Source organism: Protopterus annectens, chromosome 4.part0 (assembly GCF_019279795.1).
Source record: "Protopterus annectens isolate FY-2018-M chromosome 4.part0, PAN1.0, whole genome shotgun sequence".
In the NCBI taxonomy this organism is placed as follows: domain Eukaryota; kingdom Metazoa; phylum Chordata; order Ceratodontiformes; family Protopteridae; genus Protopterus; species Protopterus annectens.
In genome coordinates this window covers 44,207,426-44,226,846 of record NC_056733.1, presented here as the reverse complement: position 1 = coordinate 44,226,846, position 19,421 = coordinate 44,207,426, and the positions used below count along the sequence as shown (strand labels likewise).

Below are 19,421 nucleotides of genomic sequence, written 5' to 3'. Positions count from 1 at the left end.
AATGTGGCTCTAACAACTAAAAGCTCTAAAGGTCAATGCTGAAGAGGCATACACCTTTTTGCCAAATCTACCTAGTACTTTAGCCAGCCTGGAAACTCAAAGCATTTATGGACATGGAAAACAGATCTGTTACAGGGTCCTTGCAAAGACATTTACAAGATTCCAAGACCCTGCAGAATTAAATCTTTCTGTGGGCTGACAGCCAGACTTTAAAAAAAAACTTAAAGAAGGTGATGCAAGTGTATCTTCAAAGCCTGGAATACTAGAAATACTGTTCTAGGTTTCAGTCCTCCATTCCCCAAAACTTATGAGAGAGACTCAGGCAACCCTTTAGAACCCCACATAAAATCATCCCTCATCAGGACCAGTACCACCCAAAAAGGAGAAATCAAGCAATGACATGGCTTCTTTTGTCATCTGTGTCACAACCTACAGGGGAGAAGACCTTTAGTAAGTTAAACCGATCCTCCTTGTAAACTCCAAATCCAAGGATTCAGGAGGTAGAGAGAGAGAGAGACAAAGACTACTTCCTCTTTAATGGAGGAGTCTGTCCTGGATGTTGAAGGTTGACAAGGAGTAATTCTGTGCCAAAAAGTCATGTTTTCTTTAGCAATTCTGCAAAAATAAAAAGTTGCAAAGGCTAGGAATGACAGACAGGATAAGCACCTAGCCCTTATGAATCAGCCCGCAAGAAAAACTGAAGGTGCCCCTTCCTGTAACTAAAATGGTGAATCCGAAAAGCTTAACAGTGGTCCATTAGGAGCTTCCTGCAGAAAAATATATGGGAAATCATTGGGGAAAACCCATCTGATGGCAAATCAAAAATCTGCAAAAGTTGGATATCTGGCACAGGCACCTGTTAAACGGAATCCAGTCTGAATGTCTCATTCAGTTCACTAAAGGCCTGGTCATTTACCAAAGATGAGCTTCCATGGTCAGTCACTGATAAAGTCAGCACAGATGGGGACACAGTAGACAAAGGTCAAGGGAAAGAAGGTGGACAAGCCAAGGCCTCACCTATACTGACGTCCCTCAGGCCTTGGCAGGACCAGTGGAGTTGCAATGGCCTCTTAATCCCGGCCTACTGGTTCTTTGACTAATAAATCTTCTGACTACTACATCTTAAGCCTTTTTTCCAGGTGTCGGGCTTAACTGCAAATAAATGGGGATCAACATTTTAAGGTGCAGTTACAAAATGAGATTTCTTTAATGCGTGTTTAAAAACTGAGATTGAGAAAAGTGAATTCTATGAAATACTGCAATGTGAAATGATGATGATGTCAGAGTTAGCATATTTGAGTAGCAGGGGTATACAAGGTACATCCCTTCATGCTGGGCACTGAAAGGGTTGAAGCTCTCCTGCTAAAATATTGACAGTGAAAACTGAATTTTGACCATCACTGTTTTACTCTAAGTTCAGTACTTAGTGACTGCGCTTCTGATTATTAAATCACACATATAATGAAGTTATATCATTGAGTCTTTTTTTTCCTTTATAGGGGATACTCTCCTTTGAATAGGCAGGGATTAACTTCATGCTACTCAAGTCAGATGTCACAAACTTCATGACACCCATGCAGACAGGAATTGAAAGTTCGACTGCCGAATCCTGCACTAAAGCACTGTATTAGCAACATTCACTGGTGCATGAATCGTGCCATCCCAAATAGAACCAAGATGCTCGCCTCCAAAAGGTCCGCTGTCATACACAAACTATACAACAGAAGGAAGAAACTGTTGCAGAAAATAGGAAAATCCCAGGATGCAAAAAACTCCCTTACCAGCCTCAGTAAGAAGCTGAGATCCCTCATAAAATCTTCAAAAGCTAGTTACGAAAATAAAATTGCTAAAGATTCTAAAGGCAACCACAAGGCATTCTACAGATATGTCAACAATTTAAATGGCAATGTTCAGATTTGCTCTGAGCTACAACAAAATGGCATTAAATATACTGATCCCAAGGACACTGCCAATATCCTGGCAGATCGATTCAGTGCCACCTTCACCCCCATCTCACCCCCTAAAGGGCCCATCTCAATACCGAAAGATTGCCAAATTCTGGTAATCATGGCCACACAGGTAAAAACCGCACTCTCCAAAGCTAAGAATACAGCATCCATGGGAACAGATGACATCCCAGGCTGTGTACTACATGAACTACAAAATGAACTTTCACCTCACCTAAGTGTCACGTTTAACCATAGCCTCACCTCAGGCTTTGCGCCCACTGAGTGGCGCACAGCTTCAATTATCCCACTCCACAAGGGGGAACCACCTTGGATCCTGGGACCTACCGTCCCATTAGTCTGACGAGCCTGATCTGCAAGGCCATGGAATGTATTATCATGGAACTTATAAACAAAGACATTGGCAACCTTCAAACACTGGACCCCACCCAGTTTGGTTTCATGAAGGGCCGATCGTGTCTCCTGAACCTGTTTGACTTCTTTGAATCAGTCTCCAGAGCCATGGACGAGGGTAAGGTGGTCCACACAGCCTATCTGGACCTCGCCAAGGCATTCAACACCATCCCCCACTCTGGAATCATAGATAAACTTACTAAGCTGGGCATAAATCCCTACATCACTTGATGGGTTGCCAACTGACTTACTGACAGAACCCACACTATAAAAGTAGCCAAATCCAGCTCCAGACAAGTGGAGTACCTCAGGTTCAGTCCTGGGACCCCTCTTGTTTGGCATCTACTTCTCTGATGTACAGGTGAACACTTAGGGACTCTGGCTAACAAAGTTCGCAGACGACTGCAAACTGGGAGCCATTACTGAATCTCCAAATGATATGGATATTCTACAAAAGGGCCTTACAGAAACAGATGCTTGGTGCCAGAGCCATGGGCTCAAGCTCAGTGGCAAGAAGTGTATAATTACCCCTTTGGGAAAAACCAAGTACCCATGAATTACTACATAGGTGGCAGTACACCAAACACCGAAAGTGTGATAAGAGACTTGGGAACACAGGTGGACAGTGGTCTCACCTTCGATAACCACATCTCCACAACAGTCAGGAAATCCTTCTATGTGGCACACCTCATCACTAAGGGCTTTTCATCCAGAAAAAAGGAGGTCATTGTCCCACTGTACTCATCCCTCATTAGAGCCATCATAGAGTACAACGGCCCATTTGGTATGTACCTCACAAAACATCTACAACAACTGGAAAGGCAGCAGAAACACCTCACTAAAAGAATCACAGGCCTAAAGCAGATGTCCTATGCTGACCGACTAAAAAAAACCCCAGCTATACTCTGTCACATATCTTCTACTCAGAGGCGATCTCTGCTTAACATACAAGACCATGTCAAACCCAGAGCTGTTGGACATGCTACACTTAAAGAAATCCCAATCCATTAGAGCCACACACTCCAGGGACCTAAACCTTGTCATCACAATGAACAAAACATGCTGGAGGGATAGGTTCCTGACCCAGAGACTCCCCATACTCTGGAATAGACTGCCCATACATGTCAAGCAGAGCGCCTCCTTGGCCCTCTTCAAAAGGAACCTTGATGACTGGATGGTAGATAGGAAATTTACCCCAGGGATCACGTCAGTCGCCCTGCTAGACAGGGGTCCAGGGAAGTAAATATTGTGGGAAGAAATAGCCAGGGAATTGTTATGGCTAGGCTTGCATAGGCACAGAGGTGAGCATAATACAGAACATTTTATTAAAGTCACACAACTGTTACAGGAAAATAATTGGTGGTTCTCTCCCAAACTAAAGAGACACCACAGATAACAGTCTTCTGGTTGACTTTTCTTCTGCAAAGATATCTGTTTGCCAGTTTTTCTCAGGATATTATGGACTCAAGGGAACAGCAACTGATAAAATATGAACGAAAACATGTCCTAAATATACAAATACAGTTTAATGCGACAGTGAAAATAATACAGAAAAAGGTTCCCCAAAATAGGTACTTATTTATTTGGAAGTGCTCTGGAAGGTACCGAAAGACAGACTAATGTTCTTGAGGAATATATATTAACGATGGCAATCACAGCCTTTCTTTTCAACAGAAAGACAGAGTCTGGATTCTGAAAGGCACTATTCTCTAATGCTGTGCCATTCTGTTAAGTGCACCCCAGCCCAGAAATGAAGCGTCAACTGTAAGCATCGCAATGAGGTCACTGTTAGAATAGAATTCCTCTCTGAGGGTTTTGCTCCTCCGCCACAGCTCAGGAAATTGTGAGGAGGATGTTATATGAAAAGTATTCATCCAAATTTAAGCTCTCTCACGGGAAAAAACAGATGTAGCAGTAAATGAAAAGACGACAAAAGTAGCACTGATTGAAATAGCCACACCCAGTGATTATAGTGTCTTACATACAGAGACAAAGTCATAAAATTCCAGGATTTGCAAGCAGAAATAAAGGCAGTGTGGAAGGATACCCAGACAGTTTCAAGAATAGTAGAAGCAATGGGTATTATAAAAAGAATTTGCAGCCGCATTTAGATATGCTACCGATACATGCAACTCCATATGAATTACAGAAGTAGCCAATTCTGGGCACATTGTGGGTGCTGTGAAGAGCACAGTTCACTAACAAATATTTAAACAATAACTAATTTCATAAACTTTAATCATACTTTGACTTAGGAATGGGGTGCATTCCCCTCAAAGTATTAGAAACCGAAAATACTTGGAGAGCAAGTTCTAACATATCATAAATGGTACTGCATCCTGCATTTGCATACTGGAATGCCTATACATGTAAACCGATCTTCCACAGCAGCACTTAGGATTTAATGATTTGATCAAACATTAGTGGTAATTTACAATGCAAAATAAATAAGTAGGTCAATAAATATAATACATTATAGAAAAAATTCCCAGGAGAAATGCTTGGATGTAGAGGTAATGATTTTCAAAATCTGTAAGTGAAATTTTAAGGGTACATAAAAATGTGAGGAACATCTTTGGGGCATCCAATGCCTGGCGTGTGTGTGTGTGTATATATATATATATATATATATATATATATATATATATATATATATATATATATGTGTGTGTGTGTGTTCATGTGAAAGTTTAATGTAACTGCATATAAAGGAAGTTCTTACAAATACATTATTCCATCTTGTGACTTCTACATGGCTGTAAAGTGTCAGTGGATGTAATGGACTGCAACGCAGCTCATTATCTTAAAGCTGCCTTTGCACATGCAAAACAATAAGCAGCCATGTAATTCACAACATCTGAAGTAGTACACTCCTGTAACTGCATGCAGCACTGCAAGCTACAAACTACCGCATACACATTATAGAAATGTGACACTGTATACATAAAATTTTAAGAAGTCACAGTGGCATACTTTCCTGCAAGTGCATAACTAATGAAGGGCAAGATAAAGACTTTCTATAGCGCATGGAGTGCTGAGATTATACTCTGATATGTGGAAACTCAAACTTCTTAAGTGCTTCAATAATGTGGGACCCACTTGTAACAGCACTTAGGATGCTTAACAAAAGTTTAGGCATCTCTAAGTGCTGTAAGACTGGGTCTCATACAAGAACAGAGGCAGAAGGTAAAGCTGTCAGAACTTCACTCTGCCACACTGTCTGCTGTCTCTCTGACAATGCTAAAGTATTTTACATACTTTCAAAGGCTTTGAAAGCTGGTAAAACACTTTGCACTCGTATATTTTTTTCTGTAACTAGTAGTATGTGGAACAGATAATGCTCCAAGCACTACAAAGAATTATGATTAGGTTACCAGTCATAAACTGTGCTCTTGTCATGGATGCCAAGATTCACCTCTTGAGTTCTGCTCTCAAGATGAATTTCCTTACACCCTTAACTCAAAAAAGATTTTTTATAATTGGAAATCCCATCATAATTCTTTATATGCTTTCTTCCTTCCTTCTGTCTTCACGAGAAATTTTCAAAGCAACTCTACCACCCAGACACATCCTTTATTTCAGTAAAAAATAAATAAATAAACTTTTTCACAGTAGCTCCCTGTTAAACATGTTCGCACTGCTCTCTAATTTCAAGGAGCTACTATGGTGACAGATTTTACTAGGCATCTAAAAAGCCTGACTTATTATTTAACAAGTACAAGCTATGTGCTTTTAGTACATCACCTGATCACCTGCAAGGTTTAGGGTCCTCAAGCTGAACAGCTCGTATTTTACCACTTAAAGCATTAAATAGCATATCTTCCCTCATGTGCTAAGCATGAGGACGCAAATCTCATTCATTCAGAAATTGACACTGTGCAAAAACAGCATTCATCACTGCTTAGTACCCACCTTCGGAAGGCTCTGAAACATGCCTGAAGTTGGAAAAGGCCTGTTTTCTCTTGCTTCATCACTCGTTGGTGTAGGTACTCGCACACCGAATCTAGCTCCTCAAGTGTCAGATCCCGGTAAGAACGGAAATAAAAGGACAGGTTGCTAAACTCAACCAATACTCCACTCTTTCCAGTGCCCTTAAAACCTGGAAAAGATAACAAAAGGAAGAAATGTAGCACAAACGCTTAAACAGCATGCCATATACAGCCAATAAAAAACGCAAATGAACATCAACTTAATATTCCCCATCCACAGTAAAACACAAATTATGAAATCAGCTGTTTCTGAGGTATAAAACCCTGAAAGCAAATTAGGAAAAACCACCCTGCTTAGAGTCTTGTGAGGCATCAGGAAAAGCATGGGACTGAAAGCATCAGTACGAATAAACAATTGTGAATCAAATTTCCACGCAACTCAACAAATCCATTTCCTTTTTCTTTCTTTCTTTCTTCTTTACTGCCTCTTATGATGTGCAGGTTTTCTTGCCATGGTATTAATTTGCTATTCACATGTCAATACTGTCAAAGAGCTGGCAGTCTGCTGCCTACATTGATTATTTCCCCATCTGTATGTTTGGAGGAAATATGAGAGGCACAGGGCCAAGTATTTCATGACTACCCTTCTCATCTAGGTGTGGAATGCGGTGGCTGCACCAAGTAACAAGTGTAGATGCCTTCTTCAGTCATATGAAGAACTAAAAACAACGCGAACCTCCTTGTTACAGTGTCAGATGTCACTGCATTCTCTATCAAAAACTACTCACATAAGGACTGCTCATAATGACAGTTTGACAAGTCATGAATACCAATTTACCAGCGTTGAAAAACTGCTGGTACTACGCATCTCCTTGTGCTGCTGAAACATATGGGATAAAGACTCGTAAGCAGAATCTAAGGTGGTCAGTGGCTGGGGGTAGAAAGTACAGTTGTGTACCTACCATAAATGTAGATGTTTGAGTGTATTCACTGTTGCAGTCATTACACTTGGGTTATCCTGCTGGCAGGCTACCCCGCAGTCAGCCTGAATTCCAAAGTCTTGGTCCGGCATCAGTTGCTGTCGCCCCTTCCCTGACGTCAGTGCGCCAGGGGTATATAAGATGCAGCCGACGCCATTTTCTTCAGTTTTTCTTGCCCCAGATGTCAGGTGCCCCCAAAAGGGTAGGCTAAAAACATTGCTTATAAAAAGCATGCACTAAAATAAACAAAACCTTCATCTACAAGCAAATACACCACATAGGTTGTATAGAATAGAGAAGTACAGATAAGTCCCAGCAAAGAAAGGGGGATGGTGAGTGGGTAACCTGGACTGCAACAGTGAATACACTCGAACATCTACATTTATGGTAGGTACACAACTGTACTATGTTCATCGTGTTTCACTGTTGCAGTCATTACACTTGGGTTGAATCCCAAAGCTGAGGTTGGGTGGCTGGGTCTAAATAGAATTAGGAGTGGCTATGAGGCCCTGCAGAACTGCAGTGGCAAAGCCTGCTCTGGATTTAGAGTAAAGAGGTAAGTGGTAGTGCTTGGTAAAAGTGTGCACTGAAGTCCAAGTTGCAGCCTCCAAAATATCCTTGCTTGGTACTCCTCTGAGGAAGGCTGCTGAGGTGGCTGCTGCCCTGGTCGAATGTGGCCTAATGGCCTTAGGCACTGATTTGCCATGTTGTGCATAGCAGAAACGAATGCAGTGTCCTATCCATTTTGAAGTAGTCTGCTTTGAGATAGCCTTTCCCTGTGATCCTGCAGCATATGCCACTAAAAGTTGCTCAGTCTTTCTGAAAGCTTTAGTTTTGTCCAAGTAGAAGCGTAGCTGTCTGTGTATGTCCAAAGAATGCAGAAGTCTCTCCCCTTTATTCTGGGGATTTGGATAAAAAGTAGGCAAAATGAATGGTTTGATTAAGAGCCCCACTGGATACTACCTTTGGCATAAATGTTGGGTTTGTCCTTAGAGAAGCCCTGTCCGGATGGAAAATGATAAAAGGTTCCACAGCCATTAATGTCTATAACTCTGAGACTCTTCTTGCTGAAGTTATTGCTAGGAGCAGAGCTGTTTTCCATGATAAGAATTTTATCTCGGCTGTATTGGCTGGCTCAAAAGGAGGCAATGTGAGCTTTTCCAAGACAAAATTGAGGTCCCATGTAGGTATCGGTGCTCTCCTTGGGGGTCTTATGTTTTTGGCCCCTCTGAGGTACTGCCTTAGCAGTGGATGTGAAAAAATAGGTGGTTCCGTATTGTAATGAGCTGAAATGGCAGAGGCATGGATCTTAATTGATGAGAAGGATAGGCCTTTGTCCAGCATCTCAGTTAGGTATTGTAAAATCTGAGGAATATTTGGAACAAGCGGGTCAATTCCTTGTGCCTGGTTCCAAGCACAGAATCTCTTCCATTTTTCTGCATAAGATTTTCTGGTGCTGGGCTTCCTGACTTCCAAAATAACATCCATAACTGCTTTAGAGAGAGGTGTGTTCTGAGTGGTTATATTATTCGCCATGCAGCCAGATTTAATGTTCTGAGTTGGCTGTGCAGGATCTGATTGTTTTGTTGGGTCAGATGATGAGGAATTTGAGGTAAAGTCCAAGCTGGGCCTTGAGACAAGCTCTTTAGGATTGGGTACCAGTGCTGGTGTGGCCAGTCTGCGGCAATCAGTATCATTTTTGGCTTCTCTTGTCTGACCTTTAGGAGTACCTTGGGGAGGAGAGGCAGTGGAGGAAAGGCATATACTGTAAGGTTTTTCCAGCTGAATGATGGAGCATCCACCCTCCAAGCTTGTTTGTGATAAGTCCCTGTGCAGAATCTCTGTAGTTGGCAGTTGTGAGGGGAGGCAAATAGATCTATGTCTGGGCATCCCCATTTCCTTGTTATCACGCTGAAGACTTGTGGATCTAATTTCCACTCGGGAGGGTCCATGAGGTTTCTGATTAGTTCATCTGCCAGAGTATTTGTCTTTCCTGGCAGGAATTGTGCTGGCAGATGCACTTGATAAGTCAATGCTGTGTTCCACAAAGTCATGGCTTGCCTGCAGAGGGGGTAGGAATGTGTGCCCCTTTGCTTGTTTATGTACCACATGACTGTAGTATTGTCAGTCTTTAGCAACAGTTGTCCTGGATGGAGTAGATCCTTGAAGGCTGTCAGGGCATTCTGCACAGCTATCATAGCTTTTTGATTGATATGAAGATGCATTTGGCTTGCGGGCCACGTGCCCTGAACACATTTTCCTGCCATGTGTGCCCCCCAGGCGTAATCCGATGCATCTGTTGTTAGTGTCTGCCTGGCTGTGGGTAAAGTGAATGGCTGTCCCTTGTTGTGGTGACAGGCCAGTGCCCACCATTGAAACTCCTGCTGCAGGCAGGGAATGAGGGTAATTAATGCTTCCAGGCTGTGGCAATGTTGAGTCCAAACACTTTTTAGATAGCATTGTAGCTTCCTTATATGCAGTCTTGCATATGGAATTAGCAGAATGCAGGATGCCATGAAGCCCAAAGCCTGCAGAATTTTTCTTGCAGGTAACTGGGTTTTTGTTGCCATCTTTTCGAAGTAATAAGTCAGTTGCCTTTGTTGTCTGGCGTGAGATAAGCCATCTGGGCAGTTGTATTTAACCTTGCACCCAGGAATATTATCTCTTTAGAGGGTACTAGTTTTGATTTCTTTTCGTTTACTGTGTACCCCAGGCAAATTAGTAATCTTTTTACAAACGCCAGATGCTTTAGTAGAATGTCCTTGCTCTCTGCTTGAATAAAGCAGTTGTCCAAGTAGGGATAAATTTGAATTCCTCTTTGTCTGCAAAATGCAATTACTGGTGCCAGGCATTTTGTGAAGACCCTGGGCGCAGTAGATAAGCCAAAGGGCAGTGCAGAGAATTGGTAGTGCATTGAGCCAGCTATGAATCTGAGGTATCTTCTGCAAGATTGTCTGATTGGGACATGCAGGTATGCCTCTTTGAGGTCCAAAGTTATGAGCCAAGCCTTCTTGCCCAGCATGGGCGGAAGTTGCTGCAGTGTCAACATTTTGAATTTTGGAACGTCCAGAAAAGTATTTAGAATAGACAGGTCCAGTATTGGTCTCCATGCTTTGTCCTTTCTGGGTACCAAGAAAAGCCTGGAGTAAAATCCTTGTCCTTGCTCTTGCTGTGGTACTCGCTGAACAGCCCTCATGTCCATGAGAGAAGAAATTTGTTTTTGTGCCTCTGCCCATTGATTGTGTGGCAGGTCTGGCATACCTTTTGCCTTTGGCAGGGTGTGAAAATGGAACCTGTAGCCCTGAGAAACAATATTCAGCACCCATTTGTCCTGGGTGATCATGTGCCAATTTTGTGAAAAAAATGCTAGGTTTCCCCCTAAGGGTGCTGCCAAAAGATAAGTGCTTGGCATTGGCAGTGGGAAGTCATTGGGACTGTTTCCTATATGGCTGTGATTTGTCTTCTCGGCATTGGCAGTGGGAAGTCATTGGGACTGTTTCCTATATGGCTGTGATTTGTCTTCTCTGCTTTTGGAGGTAAAAGCACCCCATTGTTTAGGCCTGTATGAGCCTTGGGGCTGAGATCTGCCTCTAGGGCATCTGTATCTGCCTCTTTGTGGGCTGTCTGACACTGGAAAGGACCAATTCTTAGAAGGCCAGTTCCTGCTAAATTTGGGAGGCTGAACCTGTAAGAAATCCTTTACTGTCTGCATAGATTTCGCTTTATCCTCCATTTTCCTTAACACCAAACAAAGTATCATGCTGTAAAGGAGCATCCAATAATTTTGCTTTAACATGATCAGGCAGATTCTGTTCCTTTAACTAAGCATGCCTTCGAATGACAGAGCCTGTAACAGCTGCCCTGCAAGAGGCCTCTAGTGAATCAAAAGCACATTGCAAAATATGTTTTCCCACTTGTTCAGCTGCATGCAATAAATCCTGCATTTCCTTGTTTACAGGACATTCAGAGTTTGTCAGCATTTTCTGTTTTAGCAGAGACATTAGGTATTGCTGATATTTAAGCATATGAAACTGGCAACTTAAAGCCCTTACAGCCAAAGTAGCAGAGGTGTAAACTTTTTTCCCCCATCTGTCCAGTGCTCTAGAATCCCTATCAGAGGGGCCAGTTTTTTTTTTGCAGTGGAAGCCTTGACCCCTTTGGGACCCTGATATATAGTTTCTGGGTCAGCAGCAGGGTTTTTATATAGAAATTTATGTGAATCTGGAACCCTCTAGTACCTATCTGGCTTAACTGGTGCAGGGGGTAAAGAGTCAGGAGACAGACTGGACTCTGAAAATACATCATCAACAATGTCTAGTACAGGTGGAATAGCAAGAGGTCTGTGTTGAGGCAATAAAAGAAAATCTCTGAGCCTTTTCTTAGATTCTGAGTAATCTTGGCTCTCCCAGTGAAAATGCTCCCTCATGGTATGCAGGGTTTCCCAAAAGGAATAATCCTCAGGAGGAGAGGCTGAAGGAATACATTCTTCAGCATCAGAGTCCTCATAGGGATGAAGAGAGAATCCCTGTTCAGAAGAGGAGTCAGATGAAATGGAAACCTGATCAGAGGAATCATATTCAGTGTCTTGCCTAGGCCTTTTATCAGGAGGGGAATGGGAACCCCTTATCAAAGTAATTAGGTCTTCGGCCATTTTGAGCATCTGTTTCTTAGGCATGGAAGTCTGTCCAGGAGAATGCTGTACTTGTTTCTTTGTCTTTAAAGCTGTTTTAGTCTTTGCCTTTGTCTTGGATGCTGAGGTTGGCTTGATATAAAGCTGTGTAGGTCTGAAAACACCCTCAGAAGCAGATGCCTGCTCAGCAGCTCCAGACCCATCTGAGGGATTAGTTTCCGAAGGCCCAATACCTTGAGTATCCAGAGGCCTAGTTGTCTCCACGTGGGAGTCGGAGGCGGCCTGTGGCTCTGAGGTAGTGGGTGTCATGGGCTGCGAAAGCGCCTCACTGAGAACCGGCGACTGGCCTAGAGGAGGCTTCGTCGTCGGTTTTGGACCTCGGATGCCTGTCCTTTTCTTTTTCCTTGTGCTTTTTATGGACTCCGGTCGTCGGCTGTTCCGACGGCATTATATAGTTAAACCTTTGGCCAAAGTAATGAAATGCAAAATCGTACCGACGCTTAATAGTGCGTTGGTTAAATCTAGCACAAAACCGACAACTAGCAATGTCGTGGTCAGGGCCTAGGCAAGGAATACAGTAAGAATGAAAATCCTCATGAGGTATTTGCTTCCCACAAGAAATACAATTGTCAACTTTTTCTGACATCGGTCTGGAGCAAGAAAAATGTTTCCCCAATGGGGTACTTAGCTTTATTGAAGACATCTGAAATTCAATCTCAAAAATCTCAGGAGTCGGCCGACCGGCACTTGCAAACTGCTTTTGCTTTGGGCACCGCGCGGCAAGAAAGACTGGAGAAAATGGCGTCAGCGGCATCTTATATACCTCGGGCGCACTGACGTCAACGAAGAGGCAACAGCAACCGACGCCGGACCAGGACTTTGGAATTCACGTCGACTGCGGGTAGCCTGCCAGCAGGATAATTCAAGTGCAATGACTGCAACAGTGAAACATAATGAACATCATGAGGAAGTCAGTGGATTAATGCATAGACCTAACTAAAAATGGCAAAATGGAGGGCCATGAAAATGGATCACATTCAGATAAGCATCCTGTATCTCATGGCAGTTATGAGATGCACTGATTTATCATCCTCTTGAAGTAACAACAGGCTTTACTTACCGACTGTTTAGTAAACAACCAATATACATATATAAGCAAATAAATTCTCATGTTGAAGTTCTTCCATGATTAAAAGCTAGGCACACAGCATTTCAGCCTGCATGGTAGCCAGGCTAACTCTCACATTTACAATTGATTCATCCAGGCTTTCCAGACAGAAATGTAGCATATTATTTTCTGCAGGGTCCAGAGTCATTAATATTCTACACAGCAAAGTCTCTAAGATTTCCACCATGAAAACAACAGACTGCACAAAATGTACACCTTTTGCTCCATTGGTTCTAATTTCCTTCAGTTGTGAATGCATCACACTAATGCAAAGCTTGTTCAAAACTTGCCATAAGGGGACAGTGACTTTACAAACTTCTACACCACAGTTGGGAGGAAAAATGGGTTGAGTAAGTCCAGGCGCAGCTCCCTAGAGATAAAGGCCTGAAGCTTTGAGATTCTTTGAGCAGAAGTCATGGCCATCAAAAAGGCATTTTCCAAGCAACAAACTTCAAGGTTGCAAAACAAGTGGCTTCAAACACAGGAAAGGAAAGTCTGTTAATCATAAGGTGCAGTCCTCAAGAAGAAGAGGGGATCTTCAAAGCCAGGCAGAAATGCAGAACTGCTTTAAGGACCTGCTTGACGAGCAAGTGCTGCCCTCCAATGTTAGTGATGTGCAGAAATGGCTAAAGCATTCAACCTGATGGTGGAATAAATAAGAACCAAGCCATATATGTTTCTGAAACAGGTTAAAGGTTTAATGATTTAACTGCCTAAGCCCAACCACTTTACAAATAAACAATAACTGAGCTAAAGTAAAACAATAAATGGTTGTTGTGTCCTTCGGCTTTTCCCAGTTAGGGGTCACCACAGCGGAACTCCGGTCCGCTAATGATTGGCAGTAGATTTTTACATGCCGAGTTGCCAGCCCTGACGCACAACCTTCAACGAAGGTACATCCATTCATGCATGTCTCCACAGAGAAGACGCTCTAGCTGAGAATCGAACAGAACAACGTCTTACTGTGAGGCGACAACGCTACCGCAGCACCACCACCACCGCAGTTATTAAAACAATAAATGGTACACACGAAAAAAGTAACGGCAGATGAAAGAATGTCAGCTCAAAGGAACATGCTAACTAGTAAGAAACACAAAGGGAAGAAGGCTATTAACCATAAAAGGTTATCAGGTAAGTTCACAAAAAAGCTGGCTAAATGAGAATGTTTAAATTTATAGCATAAAATGTCGACTGTAAAAATTCACCAAAAAAATATTTTTCTAGGTTGAATTTTTTTTCTGCAATGGCTAAAAATATACCATTCTAAAGAAGTACTTAAGGGACACACCAAAAGAGGCTTTGGAGTCAGTTAGCCAAATCAAGCAAGGTACTCATTTCACAGGGATGGGATGTGAAAGGAGACAGAATGCCTCCTAAAATTCTAAATATGCCCTTTGGGAACTAACTGTAGCCCTTACGAGAAGAATGTCCGTTGATGCACTGCATGCAATGCACCCTTACAGCCCCTTCAAGTATGCAGGTTTCTGGCTGTGTAAGACGTGGTAGAGAAGACACAACTTAAAAGGTGTGACCAAGTTGCAATGAGGAACCAGTGAGTCCTTTTAGAGAATGGAGATATGCTCCAAGTGGGAAGAAATGACAAGTATCTTTGCTACAGAGTTCCAGATCCACTGCAGACCATCAAAATCAGAGTCGGTAAGCCCCAGGTAGACAGCACTATAGCAAATAAGGCTACATGAATAACACTACCAAGATTTTCTGAGGAACAAGTTCTCTCTAAGATGCGTTCCTAAGAAGAAAATATGAAGCCTTTTACAATCACTGAAATGTGATCCCTAAATGTCAGCATGTTATCAAGAATAATTTCAAGACTCTGTACTGAAGACACAAACTCCAGTTAAGCATCCTCACAGAAGATTTCAGGAGTAAGTAAGGTAAATGTGGGGGCCTGCCATAAGCACTGGTAAAGCCTTGGTCAGTTAAAGGTTTATCTTCAATCAATTAAAAGCCATCTAATGCAGGGCGGAACTGTCATCAAAGGTAGAAAATCTGGACACCTACTACTATGAAAAGAAGAGATTTAACAGAACATCCTCATCATTAACAATGATACTGTATACCTTTCCTAGTAATAAACTTTTAGTGGCAGCATCTATAAAACAGACAGAAAGGGAGGAAGGAATGAGCTCTACAGTACCTTACAATTCCAAGGAAATACCCAAAACAACACTGAGTATGTGCTGACGGGTGAGAAATGCACCAACTAGGGATGGTGGATGGGAGTCCAGAGAAACCACATGGATGCTGAAGATTAATATCTTTATCCATTGTATAAGGCGCTGCTGACAGATCAAGAAAGACCAGAAAAGAGTTAAGTTACTATTAACAGCAGTCTCAGGGATATGCTTGGATATGAAACTAGATCAAAGATCAGAGACCATTAAAAGTTCAATAACATCACCACCTTGCAAAATCAACTTTCTTGATAACCTTGCAGAGGAAGGAAAAGTTACAGACTGAGTGGTGGTTTGCCAGACTGTAAAGATTTTTTGTTTTCTTAATGTCCTTTTTCTGTCCCCGTGACAGCTGATACCCTAGGTTCCACCACAAATGTACTCCAAGGGATTTTCTGCTATGTGCAACTAACTCACCTAATGGAGGTTAACATCTTCACTTGCAAAGTGCTTACTATGCCTTTCCCTATGAGCATGAGCATTCTTACAAACTTAATGAACGCTATGGCATAGTTGAGGTTTGCAGAGCTAAAAGCACATTCCTTCTCCAAATAATGCATGTTGTGCACCTCTCTCATCAATACATGCTGTCAATAAAGCAGGTTAAGCCACTTCTTTCCCCTCAGGACAGGCAGACCACTGTTGGCTATTCACTCCTACCCTTCTCTTGTCAGCTTCTCCAGTACCATGGTCACAAATTGATCAAGGTTTGCTTGGGTCACAGTTAGGGCTTTAGCCTTTGACTCAAAGGAGCAGACATCTAAACATGACTTCTTTAAGATAACAGTATTCATAGCTCTGTTTAAGGTAGCTGAAAACACTCCTGCAGTTTAGAAAACAACTAGCATACTAGCCAAGACATAATAAGCCTGCTAGAGACTGGATCCAGTCCACAGATAGTAACACGTAAGTTGAAACTAACTTTATGGTTTCATTCTAGCTCTCACAACAGAAGTCAGACAACAAAAGTCTGTAATCTATACTGGAGACCACATGGGAAACAATAAGCTTAACTGGTTACTTTTTCAAGGAAAAAAGACAAAGTGGTAAAGTTAGACTGGACTGCTGTCAACCACCCAAAAGAGTGTAGGTGAATGACATGATGCTGTTGAACTTGCCCATGACAAAGAAAAAAATTTGCCTTGAGATCTCAGCTTGTTTAAGTGACTATTCAAAGCAAGTGTGTGCTTAATAAGTTTAGTCCTCCATCAGCAATTCAACATGTGTCTAACTTACTGTAAAAGAGGGTCATCCCCATCCCTTCATGCAATGCATAGTCCTGGGATCTAACAAAGACAAAACTCTAACATCCCAGCAATGGCCTACTTATAGACCAGCATTAGTGAATTTAGATCTACTCCTACACTACATTATGGGAGAATATGTTCTAATAATGGTAGGTGGTTGCCACTGGTGATATTTCTCAAATCCCTGTACTGCATCAGTTTCATACCTGGTGACGAAAAAAGTGTGTGTGGGTGAGGCTAAACTGAACTGGATAGTTTAAACAAATAAAGACAAACACTGCACCTGTTTTGCAATACCAGTCTGAAAGCAGTGATCTGTGTTAGTAGAAGTGAGCTTTGATAGAGTGAAGTTTCATTCAGCTGCACTTTTGTCAGTTTAGTCTCCACGATTACCCTGACAGCTATTTTGCACATTCTATGGTTTTACAATATGGAAGTTTCAGCAAAGATGTTAAAATATTCTTAGTAAGAACTGGGTTTTATTCCAAACCAATTCAAAATTAATTCGTACTTTAGGGGACAAACTTTGTTTTGTTTTTAAAAACTGAAATATTTGCTGGAACACCCTTTAACTGGATGAAGAGACCACAGAGGTACCCCTAAATGTGGTATGTGTAAATGTTGTGCTTTTATTTTATCAAGGCATGAGGTTGTGGTTGGTAATCCCCTTCTAAAATACTGAACTTAGGGTAGGAGAATGTGGGAGTTCAGGTTAGGTATACACTGCCATTTGCCAGGGGTGTAACTACTTTTCTATAAGTAAGATGGAGAGTACGTTACATAGGCATATTTATGAGCATGTGTATGCTGTTAAACGTCATAATTTGAATAATGCTTTGTATAAGCATTCTTTGGTTTGCCACAATTTTAATAAATTTCTTTTTGGTATTATTGACATGGTTAAGAGGGACCCACGAGGGGGTCATTGGAATAAATTCTTTTTTGTTTTACATTATTCTGAGTTCGGGCCGTTTCTGGTTGGCAGGCTGCTCACCCGGAGGCCGTTTTTTTTTTTTTTTCTGGAGTTAGGGGTCGCCACATTGGATCACCTGTCCGCTCATGATTGGCAGTGGAGTTTTATGGTGTCGAATTGCCAGCCTGGCACCCAACCTTCCACAGAAGGCACACACACACCTAGGGCCAATTTAGAGTGTCCAATCCACCTACAGCAATTCTTTGGGATGTGGGAGGAAACCGGAGCACCCGGAGGAAACGCACGCGACAACAGGGAGGACATGTATATGCATACAGAGAAATAGCTTAGAGTGGAAACAAGTTAGGGTGTTCATTTTTACAAAGCTTGTGGTGCATCACAGAATCATGCTCCAAGATCAGGGGGCATTCTCCCTCACTCTGAATACCCCACAGCAACGAGGTACAGATGTTGTAGTCACTTGAGGATTGTGTTTAGTACAATTTCTGTAATTTGCAGTACAGTAAAAAATGTTATCCCAGGGCCCCACTCTACAATGCTGCATTCTTTACACAACAGACATAGTTTGCCTGTGCTCAAAGACGATCTAAGATAACTTTTATTAAACATTTTATATAGTCTGCAGTTCACCACTTGGCAGATTTTTATTCCTTGGGCACAAAAAGCTTATTCAAAAGGTTCTCAGATACCAAAATGTACTTGACATTTTTTCTCCTACTTGTGCAAATCCATGAGCTCTGTAAAAATGAGTGCTGCGACTTGCTTCTTTATTCCAACCATGGGGAGGGCATCAAGAGAGTCTCCTAGATCTGCTAGCTAATGTGAGTTTATCTGGACTAATCATTTGTACTTTATAAAAAGTGAGTTGGTCAGAATCCCTAGACATAAGGACTTTTCAATTTGCCTCTTATTTCTTCGTTCTTTCTTGTCTTGCTACTGCTTCTTTACAGATAGCGAGAGACATTTCAAAATTATTTTTTCTGCCAGATCATATAACTGAATTTTTTGCATAGGCCAAAATTATCCCTAAGACACTCCAACACCAAGCACATGATACATAGGTTGTGTCTATATCCTGGGAGGGGATCTTACGTCTACATTTGCTGCATTTTCTTGAATCTCAATGGAAACACTTATGGAAAACGGCACCAATTACTATACAAATACTGGCACTGATAATATACTAAGAGCAGACTCGCACCATAGAAATGTACCTAGAAAAATCCCAATGACACAGTAATCAAGTAAAGAAATACACACTAACTTTTGACTCTAAAAAAATTAAGACAACTTGCAATGACCATCTGACAACTGCTCGAGCAAAGACCAACACCAAATTACCTAATTCTCAAAAATAGTAAAAACTCATTTTACTGAATCTCATTTTACTGAAAGCTTACAACACTAAATTTCAAAATGCTAAATTTTAAACCATAGACATGCACACTTACAACACCAATGACTAACTCTTTCAGAAAAACTACTTACTCCCTCTTAACAGAAAGCGGACAATATAAAACAAAACTAGGCGGGGGGGGGTTACACCCCCCCCACACTCCACCTAACTATATATACTAACAGCAGTATCACACTACAATGGGGAAAAGGGCATATACCTTTTACTTGCCTTACAGTACTCTACACGATGCCACTACTGCTGGGAACGCACAAAATATTTGCCATATTACTTTAGATACTTCACATAAAAATGTAAAAAGACATATCCACATTTAGAAACACTACAACACTACTTTCTACATGACTATTGGTATTCTGACAGGCAGCACTTCAGTTACAGTAATTCTTTTTATGACAAGCAAGTCACAGGTGAAGGGGAAACCCATATCATGTCTATGGCTTAAAATTCAGTGAAAGGAGTTTAGTTTTCAGTATTTTGAAAATTAGGTAATTTGATCTTGGTCAAATGAAATTCTCTGAAATGAGTTTTCAGTCATTTAAAGTAGGCATACACACGCAC

The 19,421-nt window shown here is 41.7% G+C and overlaps 1 protein-coding gene across 2 annotated transcripts in view; it reads right to left on the bottom strand.

Annotated features, from left to right (window-relative positions):
- The window catches only part of RECQL4 (RecQ like helicase 4), a 913,040-nt gene that overhangs the window by 180,533 nt on the left and 713,086 nt on the right, over positions 1-19,421 (bottom strand). For both annotated transcript variants that reach the window (XM_044068076.1, XM_044068075.1), the window contains exon 22: positions 6,273-6,459. In XM_044068076.1, coding sequence (XP_043924011.1) covers positions 6,273-6,459 — 187 coding nt within the window. The remainder of the gene's footprint in view (positions 1-6,272; positions 6,460-19,421) is intronic.